General features: G+C 38.2%; 2 protein-coding genes across 5 annotated transcripts in view; both read left to right on the top strand.

Annotated features, from left to right (window-relative positions):
* SPART (spartin) overlaps window positions 1-10,004 on the top strand; it is a 33,580-nt gene extending 23,576 nt beyond the window's left edge. For all 3 annotated transcript variants that reach the window (XM_014833257.3, XM_014833256.3, XM_014833258.3), the window contains exons 6-9: window positions 1,126-1,320; window positions 2,347-2,505; window positions 2,587-2,677; window positions 8,328-10,004. In XM_014833257.3, coding sequence (XP_014688743.3) covers window positions 1,126-1,320; window positions 2,347-2,505; window positions 2,587-2,677; window positions 8,328-8,601 — 719 coding nt within the window. In that variant the 3' untranslated portion in view covers window positions 8,602-10,004. The remainder of the gene's footprint in view (window positions 1-1,125; window positions 1,321-2,346; window positions 2,506-2,586; window positions 2,678-8,327) is intronic.
* Window positions 10,005-16,072: 6,068 nt separating this feature from the next.
* The window catches only part of CCDC169 (coiled-coil domain containing 169), a 73,543-nt gene continuing 71,594 nt past the window's right edge, over window positions 16,073-18,021 (top strand). Inside the window, exons 1-2 of one of the 2 annotated variants that reach the window (XM_070520530.1) lie at window positions 16,073-16,110; window positions 17,827-17,906. Coding sequence is in view for 1 of the 2 variants with exons in the window: in XM_044777284.2 (XP_044633219.2) it covers window positions 16,239-16,321; window positions 17,827-17,906 (163 nt within the window). In the remaining variant the exon portion in view is untranslated. Of the gene's footprint in view, window positions 16,322-17,826; window positions 17,907-18,021 lie in introns of both variants that reach the window. The other variant, XM_044777284.2, reaches the window with a different exon arrangement.

Genomic DNA, 18,021 nt, shown 5'->3' with positions numbered 1-18,021 from the left:
CTAATCAGTTGCTAGTTGGCATTTTATGTTGTTAGCATTTTTAAATAAACAGGGCTGATTTTCACATCATCACTAGATGCCTGCTCACTCATGGGCTGAACTAATTATGTAAAAACCATGCCACAGACATGGGGAAAAGATACATATTTTATATGTTCAGCTTGAAAAGCTCATTGTTTCAGGGTGTAGCCAAAAAGGAAATATTTAAAATTGTAAGTTCTCTCCAGAGGAGGGTAGCACTTTCCTTCTCGTCTTCAGGGAAGCCATTATCCTTATATCTTTTCTTCTCCCATCTCCTTCCCATTTCTTTCCCCACATGCTTCCTGGCTCAGGGCCTTTTCTCGTCACTAGAGAAGACTGCCATCCTGCTTTCTCTCTGACAATCTCTTCTTTCATTCATGCTGCAGGAAGCATAAGCAAAGCAAAAGACTAGAGCCTGCTCTCATGAGAAATAGCTAAACCATCTAGGCCTCTCAGTTTTCTTCTCTCAGGTTTTTTCTTCTTATGTATTCTTTGGTTGTTCTCCTATCTTTGCCATTCAGGTTTATTTTGCAAGCTAAAAGTTACTGAGATTGAAGGATTTGGGTTTGGGATTGAGGGAGGAACAGGACCCCCTCCCTTATGCCTTTAGCCTAAAGCAAGCAAGCAAGAGTTCTGCCTTGGTGTTTGAGATCCAGGTTTGTTGGTTTCCACTTAAGCATTGTTTGTGTCTGTCCACCTCAGGACTTCATGGGGGACAAGTGGTACCTGGACTAAGGCTGAAAGCACAAGGATACCTGGGTCCTCTAGTCAAATACCATCTTAATGACACCAAAACCCAAAATTAGTCCCTAACTATAGTATACTATGGTAAACAACATATAGAGATAACTACAAGTTGTAGTGGCAGTGTAAAGAATACAGGCTTCTATTATTGGGTGACATATGACCTAAGTATTGAGGGATGAATTTTCTTAGAAAAGGTATATATTCTAGGCAAAAGACTATAAGTTGGCTTGAAAGTTTATGGCATTTGGGATCCGAATATTGAACTCCTTGTTTTTCCTGTTGATCAGATATTTATTAAAGAATTTAAAGTTATAATCAGCCATAATATTGTGGAATTTTAAATTTTCCTTTAAAAAGGTGCTTCCTGGGTGAGTTGGGGTTTAGTCAAAGGTGCTGAATTTACTGGCAAAGCAATCCAGAAAGGTGCTTCTAAACTTCGAGAACGGATTCAACCAGAAGAAAAACCAGTGGAAGTTAGTCCAGCTGTGACCAAGGGACTGCATATAGCAAAGCAGGCTACTGGAGGAGCAGTGAAAGTCAGTCAGTTCCTAGGTAAAGTAGATGACTTTACTTCTTTTCAGGTAAATTAACAATAATCTCTTAATCCAGGTCAACATAAATGCTCATTTAGGTGATTTAACCTTTAGAGTAAAGAATTAGGACAAAGCAGTTTCATCTTGCTATTCATAGTGTGATCTATAGACCAGCAACATCAACCTATCTGAGAACCTTAGAAATAGTTCAGGCACTTGGCACACCTACTGATTCAATATCTGCATTTTACGAGATCCCTAGATGATTCTTATTTGTGTATTAAAGTTTGAGAAACACTGGTTAAAAGGTTGTTTTAATGTGTTGGAGAGGAGACTGTGCCTTTGAAAAGGAATGGTTCTGAAAGTATTTGCTCTCCTTGAACATGACGTTCTTTTAAGGACAGCTCACAGCGTAGTATTTGAGGGTCAAGTGAGAGGAAAGTATTGCTTGAGTAAAGCTGGCTTAGTGATTCCTGTGTCAGCCTTCCCAAGCCATATACTGCCAACCCCTTCTTTGAGAATCATGGCTCTAGAGTTTGTTATAAGACGGTCACATAGCTCCTTAATGGATCATTATATTTAGTAAGATTATCTGTTTGATATTTAGTATTCTTTTGAATCAGATTTTGATTTATTTACTTTTATATAGACTTAAATATCTTATTACTATTTCAATGAGAGATTTGCTGATATGGAGAGAAAGTATCCAAATACTCTTGGCTGGAAAACAGGAAAGGTGGACTTGCCAGTCTTGCATTGCAGTAATCACATAGAAAAAGTGGATGGTTTTTTTTTTAAGCAAATTGCCAAAAAGAACATTATATTTCGAAAGCAGAGTTTAGACCCTACAAACACATCCTTAAACCAAACAATAGCCTCTGTTTAAATAATAGCCAGCCCTGGTTCTCATTCTTAAATAGAAATAGTAACAGCATGCCGCAAAACAACTTTAGATGTTCATGTAAGAATTTTGCTGAATAAGAGTGGTAAAGCCAAGGGAAGAATACATTTTTTCTAAGTGTTTTTTTTTTTATGGTTGTATTAGTTGATGGAGTTTGCACTGTAGCAAATTGTGTTGGAAAGGAACTAGCTCCACATGTCAAGAAGCATGGAAGCAAACTTGTTCCAGAATCTCTTAAAAAAGACAGAAACGGAAAGTCTACCCTGGATGGTGCTATGGTCGTAGCAGCAAGTAGTGTTCAAGGTAACATAAAGGCCCAGAAATTTGATGGGGGAGGTCTGTTTTCTTAGGGCTTGTTTTACTCACTTTTAAATACATTTACAGGATTTTCAACTGTCTGGCAGGGATTGGAATGTGCAGCTAAATGCATTGTTAACAATGTTTCAGCAGAAACTGTACAGACTGTCAGATACAAGTAAGTTGAATTTTATCATTTTAATGACTAAGTCTCTTATAGCATTTGTAAAAATCCAGTTAAAATGATTATATAGTTAGTTTTGTTAAGTTATCTGATAAAACAAATTTTTTTCACTTGCTGTTTTTCTTAGGTAGGGAGAAGAATAATATTTTTAGAAAATTAATAGAATCACTGTGACTTTGGCTTATATTACTAATTGTTAGAAATATTTGTTCATCATTAATGGAAATGAGTTTAATTAAAAAAAAAAAGCCTGAAGTTTCTGTATACCTTTTTAACTGCATGTTCTTGATGGGTGATGTTTACTTATAGTTTTGATGGGAAAAACTTGAATTATAATTAAACTATTGTACCTTGTTAATTTTAGCTCCTTCTGTGTACAAAGAATGTTAAATTTTCTCACATCTTATTGACTCTACCAATCTACGTTTGTATTGGAATGGACAGATGGTATGTCTCCTGTTTCATATGTTAAGAAACAGACAAACAGAAATAAATGACTTGCCCAAGCCCGTCTGATAAGTGGTATTAAAGACGAGACTTAAAACAGGATCTTCTGATTTTAGCTGTTTATTCTGTCTTTACAAGTACTAGAGGAATCAAGGTCTAAAAATCTAGTATAGAGGACCTAAGTTGTTTTCTTAGCTTTGAATTAAGGTTAGATCTTAATATTTAATGTTTGTTTAGAAAGAAAAAGTAATACTAATAGTGTTCTCAACTCTTGATTCTTTTGTATTAATTATCCACTAACAACATTTGAGTTAATACTTATATATCAGATATTGTGTTCAGTGCTTTTCATAAGTATTATTTAATCTTTAACACTATCTCCATTTTACAAATGAGGAAACCAAAGCAGAGAGCCATTAAATACCTTATTAAAGACTATATCCCTAATAAGTAGCAGAGCTGGGATGTAAGCCAGCTCTGTCTGTCTCTGTCATGCAGTGTCAGAGAACGGTGCTGGGCCACCAACCGCATTGATGGGACAGCTGTGCAAGTTTAGCATCTAGAGTTATTTTCCATCATTGTCTAGCATGTGTTTAGATTCCCTTCCACCACAGTAAATTACCTTTGGCTTAGGAAATACTAACTTAGTTTCTAGCCTAAGTTGATGTGATCTGCTCAGTCTGGGGCATGCATACCTTTAAATCAAAGCAACATGGCGTGTCATCTTGGAATGGCAATTTTACCAAAAGATTTGGAAAAGAAAATACAGATTAGATGTGAAATTCTTTTGATGCAAATGTAAAATCCAAGTTTCCCAGCTCACCTCTTGCTACTTGTGGCATTGACCTCTGACTAATACTAACTCTTTGTTATGCTCTGATGTTAGTACTTGGATGGATCGATCATAATTAGAAAAATAGTTTCTTTTGTTGCAAGAACAGGAGTTAGTCAGAAGTGCCTTTTAGGCCAAAACTGAATTATTTTTAGATTATCAGTGTCTTTTGTTAGCACAGATAATTAGGCTAACAAAAGACACTGTTACATAGGATCGGTTTGCTCTTTTCAATATGATAACTAAAGAAATATTTAAACACCATTATTATGTCCTTTACTTATTTTGTCTTCTAAATGCTACAAGTTCCTTTAACAGTTTCCTATATAGTATGATTTCCACATCCTTCATTCATCAGTGTTGTTCTCAAAATATGGAACCCAGAGTTGAATCTAATATTCCAAATGTGCTGTGACTGGATTGAATAGTGGGATTTGCCTCCTTTGTTTTGGTCATATTTAGCACTTGATAGATATGGCATACAAGACACAAAATATATCTTTTTAGTAGCTGTTACTTTATTGACCCATATCAAACTTGGAGGGTTATTTTAATTTTTAATGAACCGTTTTTTTAAAAAATCTGGACCATCATCTTATTTTTGGACAATTGCTGTTTACACATAAAATTAAGAACTTGACATTTACACTTGCTTAATTTTACTTTGTTGATTTTGACACATCATTAAGTCTGTCCATTTTGGCTTCAGATTTTGGTATTTGTCATATTAGCCAGCCTTCTATTTTGTGCTATCTGTAGATTAGAAAGACGTGTCTTTTTTACATCTTAGATTTTTTCCACGCAACTTTTCATGGATAAGGTCTAACCATTCGCTTTACTGTAGCCTCTCCCGATCGATTTTGCTCCAACATTTAACGCTTATTGAGATTGGAGAGTCAGCTCTCTACAAATCTCCTAGCAATATCCTCATTTAGCTCACCTTTCAGTTTTGTCTTATCAGACTACTTCCCAAGGTTGTTGTCTTCCACACCCATTCAATAAGTATTAGTTCTAAGGTTTTACTCTGTGCTCTAGTCTTCTCTGCTCTACGTGGATATCATCTCTACCTGTGGCTGTAGTTACCACCTATATGCCAGCAACTCTCAAATCTATGTTTCCTATTAACTGTTCTCTTAATCTTCAGGCTCATACATCCCAACTACATACCACCACAGCTATTCACTCACTAAGTCCTTTTGTTTTTTACATTCATCTCTTTCTCTCCAGCCTCATTAACACTACCTTAGAAGCGATCCTCACCATTTCTCATCCAGTTCACGGCTTGTTTCCTAACCCATTCCTCTGTCTCCAATGTTACACCCTTACAGTTTACAGTGCAACCTGAGTTAGATCTTTCTAAAACACAAATAGGGTCATACCATTCCTATTGATTTCAAGATAAGGTTTAAACTCATCAGCTTGACCTACACGGTCATTCATAAATTAGCCATAACCCATCTGTCTTTGATAGACTAATAAGAATCTATTTTAAATATTTAAGGTTAATATTTCTTCAAACAGTTTTGAAGATTGCATGTAAATTGAATTTTAGGCAGATTTATTTGAAAGTTGTTATGACTGAAATTGTGCTCTAATTAATGAAATCTAGAATCACTGCCAGCGTGCTGTCTTTGTAGACATTACTAAATGCATTGGAGAAATTTCTGAAAAGTCTCATTCAAATTGTAAGTTGAACTACATTGACTTACTTAGAGCATACTTTATATTCATTTTTCATTGTTATTCAATTGGAAGTGTTACTCAGTATATAAAATCTAATTTAATAAGCTCTAATTAAGGTTAACTTTAAAAACTAAGAAATCAAAAATACGCTTTATCTTTTTTGCCAGAGATAGGCTTTCTATGAGTTTTTAGCAGTGTAGTTTGAATCTAAATGAAGAAAAGAACTGAGCAGTTATTTATCAAGGAAGAAAAGAATAGGTGCCTGCCAGGAATACTGGTTCTAAGGCCATTTTGGGAAGCAGAGGTGATAGGTGAGGATATATTAAAAACATAACACAACTGCTGAAAAGCTATTTTACAGGGTCTTTAAAAATAATTATACATTTAGTACTATGGAATTTTCAAAGTACTTTAACATATACCTTTCATTTTATGAGGTAAAGAGGAGACTGATGAGGTGCAAAGAGATCGAGACTTTATTACTTATTGTCATAGTTAGTATTAGAATCTGCTTTTCTAACTCCTAGTTTGGTACTTTTTCTAAATTAACAGAAGTTGCTGCTGAAGTGGAGATAGCATGGAAGAACAAGCAAAATCATCAGAGTACCATAACAGACTCCTTCTTAGTACATTATTAAAAATAAGGTAGCTGTTAAAATTGTGTTATGTATAGAAATATCATGAATGCAGAGGTGTCAAACTGCATCAGTAGAATAGGGAACATTCCAAATATTCAGAAATGGAAGTTTATGAACCTGGAGGATTTCCTGTACTTGAAAACACCACTAGGGGCAAATTCTTAAGTTACCATAGGACTTCATTGTCACTCACTCAGTCCTGGAGAGATGAGTCCTAAGAGAAACCTGCTCAGCCAAGAGTTATGGTCACTCTTCCAATGCTGAAACTGCCCCGGCCCCTTTCTTCTCGTTTGCCTTAGCCATTGGCACCTGATGATGGTATTTGTGACTGGGGCTTGGTTGACAGTGAGAAGGCCGATGTCTTCTGCAACATCAGCAAATCCTGTGGAATGCTGAAGGGTTGCAAAGCAGCAGAGACTGGCAGAAAGCAGTTAAGGAGGCTTTTCTGGTAACTGGTGAGAAAGCCCCAATCAAGAGTGATGTAGATGTAGAGTTTGACAAATTGTAGGTTCTGCCCTGCTCTGGCTTTAATTATTAACATTAGGCAAAGGACAGCATGGAATCATCATTCATAAGTATGATAAGATTACTTCACATTTCTAGCATTGAGGTTGAAAATAACCAAACATGAACAAGCCAGTAGGATCACAGACCACTGTTCTAGGCCAGGCTAATAGTAATAGAGGACTTGTTAATTCAAAGGACAGATCCACTGTTAATATAAAATGTCCAGATACACATCACAAAGCGCCTAGAAAACTTCAGTGTGTCCTGGAGAAAATTGTAAAATTTTGCCGTTTATTGTTATAATCAGGGGAATCCATGGGCAAAAAAAGGTTTTTAAAAGCCTGGTACTTAAAAAAGGGTAAGAAATGAAACAAAATAATAGTAGGATAAGTTTTAATATCCTTGGATAGGACTTCAAATTGTGTTTTCTCATAAAAATAGTATCAAGCACAGATATTGATTATCATCAATACTAACTACTTTTGTGCAGTGCTTTGTAATTTCTCAAGCACTTTGCTGTACATTTGATGCTCAAGACACTCTGAGATGGACAGCACAGGAATTACTCATTTCACTCATTCAACAAATACTGAATGTCAGGTACTAAGTGCTTAGGATTCATTAATGAACAAAGCAGAGTCCCTTTTCTAGTGGGGTTTATATTCTAGTGAGACAAACAATAAGTGAAACAAAAACAGTGGGCATAAGTAAGTTCTATAGTATGTATCAGGTGACAAGTTACAGAAGAAGAAAGCAGTTTAAGGAGGATTGACTGGCAATGGGTTAAGATGTTGGGTAAGGCAATTTAAATAGGTCAGATACTGAGAAGACCATAGCCGACAACAAGCAGGTGGGGTGGTTAGCCATGTGACTACCTGAAGTGAGAGTAGTTTAGGCAGATACCAGCCAATACAAAAGTTCTAAGGCAGCACACATGTGCTTGGTGGATTCAAAGAACAGCAAGGAGGCTGGTGAGTCTGCAGGGAGTGAGGAAGAGAGTGTTGTAGAGTCTCTGGTTAAAGACAAAGTCCACTTAAGGTAGAACTCAAAACCATTTATAGTGACTGTAGATTCTTTGTGTTCTCCAGTTGCTTCAGTGATAATTCTCTTATATTTCCAGAAGGGGTGGATTAAAAAAGGAAATAATGACTGATTAACAACCTTTATTATAATTTACATTTTATTCTTCAACATTTCACCATTTACATTTCCCATTACCATCTGCTGCACGGGGTGTGGGTGACTGGTATTGCAGTCATCAAACCTATGAAATGTAGGTAGGTGCCCCTGAGGGTGTTCTTCAATCTCAGCTAGCCTGAGTTTATTTTCACACACTGTTATTGCTGAAGGAGAAAATACAGCCTGAGCACAGTGTGATTTCATTCTTTACTGTTGTAAGCTATTAATTAAATTTAAACCTAACCTTTGATTTTGCTTTCAGGGATAACATGCTAATCATGTGACTTATTTAATACTAACTCAGAAGACCTTAATTTATAATTTCATTGTACTTTTTTTCCTAATCTTTCTTTTAAAGATATGGGCACACTGCGGGGGAAGCTACACATGATGCAGTAGATTCTGCCATCAATGTTGGTGTAACCGCCTATAATATCGACAACATTGGTATCAAAGCAATGGTGAAGAAAACTGCAAAACAAACAGGACACACACTCCTTGAGGACTATAAAATAATTGATAGTTCCAAGGGGAAAAATCAAGAAGAAAGGGCAAAGGTAAATATGAAAGAGGAGAAGGATGAGCAGGCAGAGGAACTAAAGAAGAATGAGGCAAAGAAGAAAGATAAATGATGGAAGTGCTGTAAATCACCTATACCAAAGCCTTACAAAATGGATGCAGGTTTGCTAAATAGGGAAATGTGGAATTCGCAACAGATAAACCAGTATTTTAAAAATGTGTTCATTCCTACAACATGACTGTTTCATAAGCTTTATGGCATATATCTACTTACAAGGAGAAGAATCAGTATTCTTGTATCTGACCTTTAGAAATACACAGTTATATTCTCAGTAAGTTTATTTTTTTCAAAATGTGGCTAAAATATTTTTGCAATTAAAATAAGACTAATAATACATGTGCTATAAACTTCATTAAACCTAATGTTAAACTATTTTTGTATTTGTTGTCTTTGAGAAAGCAAAGTAGGAAATTATTGTATATTTACATAAAATTTGGCATTTAGTAACCTTAGTTCTATTTTTTCTGGGAAGGAATGACTTAAAATACTATCTCTTCTTTTTGCACTAATTGTGGATTTTTTTTTAGGTGCTTGTCAGAATTTTCAGTGTGTAAGCTAAAAAAAAAATGTAATCCTAAACTGAAAGAATTCTCAGATAACATTTAAAAGACTTTCAAAACAGGGGAATAGACTAATCATGAAAAATTAAGCAAGGTTCTATAAAATTATTTGGTAGCTTACCTCTTTGTTAGGAAATGGGATGGCGCTTTTTATTTTAAATGAATACAAATAGATTTTTAAGTCTTCTGGATTTAGACTGGTATTTGATCTCTTAAGAGGCTAGGAAATTTGGGGATATGACTGATATTGTATTAAAATTTGAAGTGATTATTATCAGCTTAATTGGACAAAAAAGTACTTTAAGAAATCGTTTTACCAGATCTGCTTCTGTAAGTCTTTACAAAAGACTAAAATTTTGTAAAAACTAAACTATAAATGGAATTCAGCTTATGGATAGGAAATATATTTTTATTTTGAGATTCACTCATTGGAATTTTTTATATGAAAAAGCCAATGAAGTAAGTTATTAAAAAGAAAAGTTTCTATTCATAATCAAATTAAAGAATGTGAAGACTTTAGGCTTAATCCATGGTGAGTGGGCATAACAGTTTCCACTTAGGCAGAAGACAGGACATTTACAGACCTATAAGCTACAAATACATAAGTAAATACCAATGGCATTTTATTTCTGTTTAATGGTTTTAAAATATCGGTTTTCATAGCTATTGTCCATTCTAATATTTCTGAACTTCTATTGGCTACTTAGTTTATTGGACTTTATTTCAAACTGTCTAACAGAGTGTACTTTGTGAATAAACTGTCTCGGAATTACTTGGCCTCAGATGTATTCACAGGCTTGTACTTTGGGAACACACAGAATTGATGGAACCTTCCCATAAGGCCTAGGATAATGTACTAGTTGTTAAAATGGAAATAAAATTGAATTGGTAAAGAGCTTCCAGTCAGTCTCTGCTTTGTTTAGGCTTAAGAAATGGAATGAAAGATAGTGGAACCTAAAGTTTAAAGTTACTTTAGGGTCAGCAACATGGCGGCGTGAGCTCACCTGGGACTCTCTCCCCTCCAAAGTACAACCAAAAAGAGCAACTGCTTTCCAACCAAAAAAACAATCCTAATAACGGAAATCGTCAGAGACCCACAGCAGCCAAACGACTGAAGGTGGAGAGGCTGCAGCTGGCCTTGGAGGAGCTGGAACGGGGTAGGAGAGAACTTCGCTCCTTCCCCTAGAGACTGGGATCGCTGCAGCGGGTGCAGGAAGGAGTGGGGGAGGGGCCGCACATCAGGGGATCATCCAGGACTCCCACCACTGGAGCAGCAGAAACCCTCTAACAGAGAAAAGCTTTTGCATGGGGGAGCCCCAGCAAGCCAGGGCCCCGGGAAACCAGAAAGTGAGAGCTGATCCAATACGGGTAGGCGTGAAAGTGCCCCTCCTCCCCAACCCACGCTGGGCGCTGCCATCTTGGCTGAAGGTGCAGGGCTCAGAAAACAAGCTTCTCGACCCCCATGTAGTGGCGACAGGCTATAATTGCAGCTGAATAACAGCATCATGCGCGAAAACCGCTCCTCTACCATCCAGCAATTTGTAAAAGCTCCAGTCCAAAAGGAAAACAATGAAAATACACAAGTAAGTCTTGAGGGCTTGGAAATGGGTAAACTAAGTGAAGAGGAGTTCAAAATAGCTATCCTCAAAATATTCAATGATGTAAAGGGAAATATAGAGAAACAAGTCAACAAGTTCTGGAGTTACTTCACAAAAGAGATTGAAATTATAAAGAAGAATCAATTAGAAATACTAGAGATGAAAAATACAATGAATCAGATAAAACAGAATACGGATTCCCTGAATGCTTGTGTAGACACCATAAAGGAGCAAATTAGCATAATCGAAGATAGACAGGCTGAATGGCTCCAGACAGAGGAAGAAAGAGAACTAAGAATTAAAAAAATTGAAAATCTCAGAGAAATAGCTGACTCAATGAGAAAATGCAACTTAAGAATCATCGGAATTCCTGAGTGCATGGAAAAGGAAAATGGAGCAGAAAGTGTGCTCAGTGAAATAGTAGAAGAGAACTTCCCAAATCTAGGGATTGAGAGAGAAATGTGTGTGGAGGAAGCTTTCAGATCTCCTAGATTTGTCAATGTAAAAAGACCTACTGCAAGGCACATAGTAGTAAAAATGGCAAAAATGAAGGACAAAGAAAGAATACTCAGGGCAGCAAGACAGAAGAAAATAACCTACAAAGGAACCCCCATCAGACTTTCAGTGGATTTCTCTACAGAAACCTTACAAGCTAGGAGAGATTGGAGTGACATATTCAAAACTTTAAAGGATAAAAATCTTCAGCCAAGAATACTCTAGCCAGCAAAAATATCCTAAAGATATGAGGGAGAAATTAAATCTTTTCCAGACAAACAAATGCTGAGGGACTTTGTAGTCACCCGATCTCCACTACAAGATATCCTCAAGAAGGCTCTCATACCTGAAAAAAGAAAAAAAGGGAGTAAGGGGTCACAAAACACAGAGTAGAGAGACAGACAGAATCTGAATAGGATAGCAAATATTCAACCAAAGCATTAGGATAAAGGGAAGGAAATCACAAAAGCAGAGACAATCTTATCACTCTAACCACAAACTCACAAGTTGGAATAAGAGATGAAAATAATAATTCAGGAGTGGAGGAGGAAAGGGACTGAAACAGTCTAGGCTAAGGAAGTAAGAGACCACCAGAAAATGGACTATGTTATACACGAGATTCTGAATACAAAATTCAGGGTAGCCACTAAACTAAACAACAGAACAGAGACACAAAGCATAAATAAGGAAAAGTCTAAGAAACCCAGTGTAAGAAATTGCAGGAGTCAATGGGTTGGCTAAAACACACAAGATGAGAAACAAAGGAAACACAGGAAAACTGGAAAACGAGCAACAGAATGACAGCATTAAGCCCTCATGCATCAATACTCACCCTCAATGTAAATGGATTGAACTCTCCAATAAAAAGACACAGAGTGGCAAAATGGATTAAAGAACAAGATCCAACAATTTGTTGCCTCCAGGAAACACACCTCACCTCCAAGGACAAACACAGGCTCAGAGTGAAGGGGTGGAAGACAATACGCCAAGCTAATAGCAAACAAAAGAAAGCAGGTGTCGCAATACTTAGACAAAACAGACTTCAAGATAAGGCAGGTAAAGAGAGACACAGAGGGCCGATACATAATGATCAAAGGGACACTTCATCAGGAAGAAATAACACTTATAAATATCTATGCACCCAACACAGGAGCACCAAAGTTCATAAAGCAACTATTAACAAACCTAAAAGAAGATACCAAAAATAACACAATAATAGTAGGGGACCTCAACACCCCACTCACATAAATGGAAAGATCATCCAGACAGAAAATCAACGAAGAAACAGTGGAGCTAAACAAAAAACTAAAACGGTTGGACTTAATAGACATATATAGAACACTTCATCCAAAAACAGCAGAATACACATTTTTCTCAAGTGTGCATGGAACATTCTCAAGGATGGACCATATGTTGGGAAACAAGGCAAGCCTCTACAAATTTAAAAAAATTGAAATAACAACAACCACAGATCAGCAACAGGTATCTAGTTGTCCATTTCACTTCATTCTACTCTCTTCACTTGGTTGTGGGTTGCCATTTCAGATTAACAGCTAGACAAAATTTTGGTAAGCATAGTTTCCATATTAGAGCTCTCCAGAGAAGCAGAACCAATAGAGGAGATATATCTGTAAAGAGATTTATTATAAGGAATTGACTCACACAGTTATGGAGGCTGAGAAGTTCCAAGGTCTGCAGTCAGTGAAGTAGAGACCCAGGAGAGCTGGTGTGTTATGCCAGTCCAAGTCTGAATGCCTGAGAACCAGGAGAGCCAGTGGTCTGTTCCACTTTGAAAGCCAACAGGCTCAAGACCCAAGAAGAGTCCATTTCAGTCTTGAATCTGAAGGCCAAAGACTAATATACCAACTAAAGCTGTCAGGTAGGGGGAGTTCCCTCTTAGCCTTTTTGTTCTGTTGGGTCTTGGATTGATTGGATGAGGTCCACCCACCTTAGGGGATGCATCTGCTTTACTTAGTCTGCTGATGGAAATGTTAATCCCATCCAGAAACACCCTCATGGACACAGCCTGCATTATACCGTCATGGGTTGCTTAAGATGAGGATATGTTCTGAGAAATGAGTTAGGCAATTTCATCATTATGCAAACATCATAGAGTGTACTTACACAAACGTGGACGGTATTGCCTGCTACACACAGGAGCTATATGGTACTAATCTTATGGGACCACCGTGGAATATGTGGTTTGTCCTTGATGGAAATGTTGTTATAAGGTGCATGTCTGTATTTGGCCAAATGTCTGGACACCTTGTGGCCCAGTCAAGCTGACAAAATTAACCATCACAGCTTCTGGGCCCAGTTTGCATTATCTAGAGGCCTTTACCTAGCTCTGCTTGGCTCTTTGAGACTCAACAGATACAGTATAGTGTATGGAAAACAACACTTCTCAATATTTACTGCTTCCAGGGTTTTTCTTCACTTTGCCTCTACAGACTGTTCCTTCCCCAGGTTGTACTGGGTAGTTTTCTGAGAGTGCCTCCAGGCTAGCTATAAAAATAATGGGAGCTAATTTTTTATAGTGCTTACCATGAACCAGCAATGTTCTAAGTGCTTTTACATAGATTAACTCATTTTAACCTCACAACGTTCCTATGAGGTGTATACTACTACAATCTTCATTTTGTAGAAAGGGAAGCTGAGGTATGGAGAAGTTAACTTTTCCAAGATGGAAGAGAACAGTATGAAAGAAGAGGTCACACACTAGCCTCGAAAAGGAATGACCTACACAGAGTGTGTTAGGTAGGCCAGTCGTCTTGTCTTTCTTAAACAGGTCGATAGGGAAGGACAAATGATCTTTGTATATTTCCTGATTCCAGCTCCTTAACACTGACGAGATTTTCACATATTGAGGTATTTGGGGTAACTATTTGGGTTCAAAACTGCTTTGACTTGAAGTAAAAAGCCTGACTTATGGGCTATCAAACATACATTGTCCATCTGCTTAACCTTTAAAGTAAGGAATACACTCTGTTAAGAATGCATACTTCCCCTCCTATGCCCTAGTGGTAACGCCCTATTGGTAATGCCTGGATTAGTCCCTTTCTCAACGTCAGGGTTATGTTGACCTGCTAATTTGTAACTAAATACCTCTTTGAAACTTTGATGAAAATGTATGCTGGGTGTGTTTAATGTATGTTCTTTATTCTAAAAAGATATGAGACTGTACTGAACACCGTGCTTCTCTGGAACCTTTCCAAGGCCTTACTGGGTTAAATCCTTACTCTGGCTCAAGTAAAACTCACCTTATTTCTCTTATCTACAGAGTGGTTATTGGTTATTTTGCGTCGACAACACTTAGCATTTTTGTATTACAATTCCATTGGCTTAATAGTTGGTAGAAAACTTCCCAAGATATTAGCAAATAGATCATCAGTCCTAGATTTTGGTGATAGTGTGAACTTTTGTCTTTCTCTATTCTTCATAGGTATTATAGGGTAAACTAAGACAAGCCAGGCTTAAGTCTTGTTAGCCAGAAATCATTTCAGGTAAGTCTGATAAATAATGCTCTGCTCTAACAGAAGCTATTTCTCTGGTCTCTCTTGCCAAACTCAAGACTAGGTGTTTTTAAGCAGACTTCTGACGAGATTTTTCACATATTGAGGTATATGGGGTAACTATTTGAGTTCAAAGCTGACTCGGCTTGAACTAGGAAGCCTGACTTACAGTTTATCAAACATACAGTGTACATCTGATTATCCATTAAAGTAAGGAATCTCTCTTGAGAGAAACAATGCATACTGCCCCTCCTACACTCCATTGGTAACAACGCCCTATTGGTAATGCCTGGATTAGTCCTTTTCCTGGCATCATGGTCATGTTGACCTGCTAATTTGCAACTGAATACCTCTTTGAAAGTGTATCCTGGGTGTGTTTAATGTATCTTCTTTGTTCTAAAAAGATATAAGATGGTACTGAAACCCACGCTTCTCTCAAAGCCCTTCTGAGGCCTTCTCGGTTATAATTGTCACTCTGGCTCATAATAAATTTATTTATAATAAATTTAAATAAAATTGATTTATAGGTTGGTTATGGATTATTTGCATCAACACTGCCTAATGGATTTTGCCATTTTGTATTTAGTTTAACAACAGAAGTGCTTAAAAGAGAACATTTCATTGACTTCTGAATAGCTTGTTTTTCATTAAAATAATTATTTTCAGGGCCAGCCCAGTGGCGTAGTGGTTAAGTTCATGCACTCCACTGCAGTGGCCCGCAGTTCACCAGTTCAGATCCTGGGCGTGGACCTAGATACACTCATCAAGCCATGCTCTGGAGGTGTCCCACATAGAAGAACTAGAAGGACTTACAACTATGTACTGCGGCTTTGCGGAGGGGGTAAAAAAAAGAGGAAGATTTGCAACAGATGTTAGCTCAGGGCCAATCTTTCTCACCAAAAAATAAAAAATTGCTATTCATAATATATTTTAAAGATTCAGAAAGATGAATTTAAAAAATCTGTAAGAACATACATCAGATGAAAAAAATAAACCCCAAATGATGTCTTTAAATGTATTCTATGCAAAAAGTTGTCTTATGTGAAGAAATAGTCTGATCACCAACAGCTCTCGACCCCCTTACCCTCAGCCATGGAGCCGGTGCACATCCCACCCCCCACCCCCCATCCCCCCACCCCCCCACCCCCGGCCATTCCGAGCAAGTCTCGCCCCCTCCACCACTTTGGCTTGGAAAGAGGAAAGGACGGAATGGACCACAGCCTGCGGGTCTTGCGAGGCGCTGTGGTCGAGGGCCTGTCCCTGGGATCGAGCCCTCTTCCAGTTTTAGCCACACTCGGGGGCCCCGCCTCTGCCCCGCCCCTATACTCCGGGTTGGCGCTCCCCCGCCCCTGGGCCACGCCCTGTGACGTCACCGTGAGGCGCCAGAGTGTGGACTGTGAGTCTGTTCGCCATGGCGACGACGCGTGACAATGCTTTCTGCCTCCCGGCCCCTGGGTGTCCCTTCAGGTCTTGGGTTCTGAGCTGTGTGAGAAGAAGGGAGAGGGAGGTCTCTGATCTGACACTATGGAGGAAGGGAAGGGCGACACCTTCGAGGGTGTCAGCACCGACCGCCTTAAATTGGAGTTACTGGAGGAAATCCACAGAAAGTGAGTTGGGGGCGGCGCGCGCGCTCCGCGCCCGGCGGAGGGTTCGCGTCCAGGCCGCGCGGGCCCGCTCCTGTGGGCGCCCGCCGCGCGACGCTGCAGCCGCCGAGGTCGATGAGACGCCAGCCGTGTGATTACCCCGGCACATCTGGCGACATCTAAAAACTGTTGTATAGGAAGGATTGGTTCATTTGCCTCTGATTAATTAGGCATTTGGTCTTATAAATAGACAGGATTTGAGGTGGGGGTTCTGCCTTCACGATCAAATCAAGTGGTGTATATTGTGGGCATATACCCAGTGCTAAAATATGTTTTTCATCTTGATGTTCCACTAAATGCAGATTTTCTGTTTCAAATTCCAAAGGTTTCGTTTACTTATGCTTCTCTTTCATCCCTTCAGAAGAACTTAAGAAATGGTGACATTTTGTAAAAATGATGTCCCGCCTATTTGCTTTTTAGAATAGTGTCAGTGCTTCGTATTAAATCTGAAATATTTTACGATGCATAGCATTTTAATACAATACGTTCTTAAGATAACATTTTTTAAGGTACTGCCAACCCCACTCGCAGGCCCCATGAGAATTAGACTCTGCTGTGTTTCCCTATAGCTTCCTGTGCTTTCCTGTGTTGTAGGCCCAGTCACACTATTTTAACTGCTTGGTTACTTCTCTAGTTTGTAGTAAACTATAAGCAGTCAGAGGACAGGTTCTGTGTTCCCGGAGGCAGTAGAAGATAAGAGCAAGTACTTTAAAGAAATCCTGTATTAGTTCGAATCCCAGGACTACCTTCCTGATCTTGGGGAAGTTAACGAACCTCTTCTAAGCCTCAGTCTTCTCCACTCCAAGACTGGGGTGCAGGTCATTATCTCATACCCCATGTAGTTGCCAGGATTGAGTGAAATGTCCGTAAAGCACATCGGCCCGGAATAATTCAGTGGAACTGTGCTGCTGCTACTGCTATTGTTCTGTTCACTTATTCATTGTAGTATCTTCAAATATTTAGCACAATGCCTTGAACATAATAGGCATTCAAAGATATGTATGGAATAAATGATTCCGTCATCATCATATTTTGGTAATTAATGCGCTCTTTGCTGATATCCTAAACAGATAATCTCTGGAATGCTATGGAGGAGGGGTTAAATTAGTGTTTCTTTTTTCTTCTTTGTTTCGAGTTGTTAGTTGCCCTGGCTGTTCCTTTCTATAATAATTTACGGCCCATTTGCTGGGCTTTGAGAAACAAAGATAACCAACTTCTTGGGATCCTATTTAAGTTAATAGTAAAGGATTTCTAGAGGTGGCCTGGGGGGCTTTGAGCTTTAGTGCATATTAGTGTCTTGGAACTGGGTAATCAGAAGCCATTATTTATCTAATTACTGGTTCTCAACCATGCCTTCAGTAAGTGATGTTTCATAAATTGTTCTTGAAGTAGTGGTGGGTTAGTATGTATTATTTTTCTCATATTATTTTTTAATTGAGTCATAATTAACAAATTGTTTTTAAAAATAGGGATATAGTGCAACTCTCAATACTTGAAATAAGAGAGAAGATAGCAGAACTGGAAGCCAAACTCAATACTGACGATGAAGGTATATAAGTAAATACTTTTATACGTGACTCCTGTACAATTATTGTTCGTTTTACGAAGTTACCTAGAGTGCATTAAATACGTATATGGAATAGTAGTACCAAGATTTCAGTATT

The sequence above is a fragment of the Equus asinus genome, chromosome 11, assembly GCF_041296235.1.
Source record: "Equus asinus isolate D_3611 breed Donkey chromosome 11, EquAss-T2T_v2, whole genome shotgun sequence".
NCBI lineage: Eukaryota > Metazoa > Chordata > Mammalia > Perissodactyla > Equidae > Equus > Equus asinus.
This window is presented reverse-complemented; position numbering and strand designations above follow the sequence as displayed.